Raw genomic sequence first — 1,005 nt, forward strand, 5'->3', positions numbered from 1 at the left:
TGCTTTTGGGTTAGGTCGAATTCATTGTTTAATGTTAGGAAATGTCATTTTGTTACCTTTCTGTCCCACAGATACATCAGCATCCTGCCTGTCATCCCCATCACGCTTCACCTGAGCCCCCGGGAGGCCATCGAGACGCGTCACCCCCAGGACACACGCCACCCCCCGCCGCCCAGCCTCAAAACTAACGATCTGCCCGCAGACCTCACGCTCTACAAGTCAGTACTGACATACTCACACACCTGTCTCTTATACACATCTAGATGTGTATAAGAGACAGGTGGTAACAGTGCTCAGCTCTCTGCTTATGTCTGTGGGGCTCTGCACCCTGTTCGGCCTGACGCCCACACTCAATGGAGGGTAAGAAACACACGCACACATACACACATATACATACACACACACACACACACTAAAATCCCCTGACCATCTCCTGATCATTGAGCTGTATGGATGACTGTGGGACTGCAGATGTTAATGTACAGTGAGTGACAGGGGACTGTGTTACCAAGGGCAACAGATGTGGACTTAAAGGGCAGGAGGGATTCTTAAGAGGGCGGGGATAGATATTGATGTGGCGTACTGGGCCAACATCTACATACCCACTGCTGTGCATATTGACACAATGGCCACATAACAGGTGTGTTTAGTCTTTATCTTCTGTGGTGTAGTTTTGTCTTTCTTCATCCGTACTCTTGTCTACTAAATATCCCGTTTTCTATTTTTAACCTGTTTTTTATTTGTACGACAAACATAATGACAACAATCAAATTGAAAAACCTGACCTCTCTCCCACCCTAACATCCAAACTTGCATTATCACCTGATCCACAAATAAGTAATCTGAGAGCACTGGTTACTCAAATGAGATTATGAAGTATTATTCACAACAGCCTTGTAATCATGTTGTCTCTCTCTCTGTCAGTGAGATCTTCCCCTATCTGGTGGTGGTGATAGGGCTGGAGAACGTCCTGGTTCTCACCAAGTCTGTGGTGTCCACCCCTGT

The 1,005-nt window shown here is 46.6% G+C and overlaps 1 protein-coding gene across 1 annotated transcript in view; it reads left to right on the top strand.

The window, feature by feature from the left end:
* Nucleotides 1-1,005, top strand: part of scap (SREBF chaperone) — a 29,019-nt gene that overhangs the window by 11,775 nt on the left and 16,239 nt on the right. Inside the window, exon 6 of the mRNA XM_070437334.1 lies at nt 72-222. Coding sequence (XP_070293435.1) covers nt 72-222 — 151 coding nt within the window. The remainder of the gene's footprint in view (nt 1-71; nt 223-1,005) is intronic.

This window comes from Salvelinus sp. IW2-2015, linkage group LG35 (genome assembly GCF_002910315.2).
Source record: "Salvelinus sp. IW2-2015 linkage group LG35, ASM291031v2, whole genome shotgun sequence".
NCBI lineage: Eukaryota > Metazoa > Chordata > Actinopteri > Salmoniformes > Salmonidae > Salvelinus > Salvelinus sp. IW2-2015.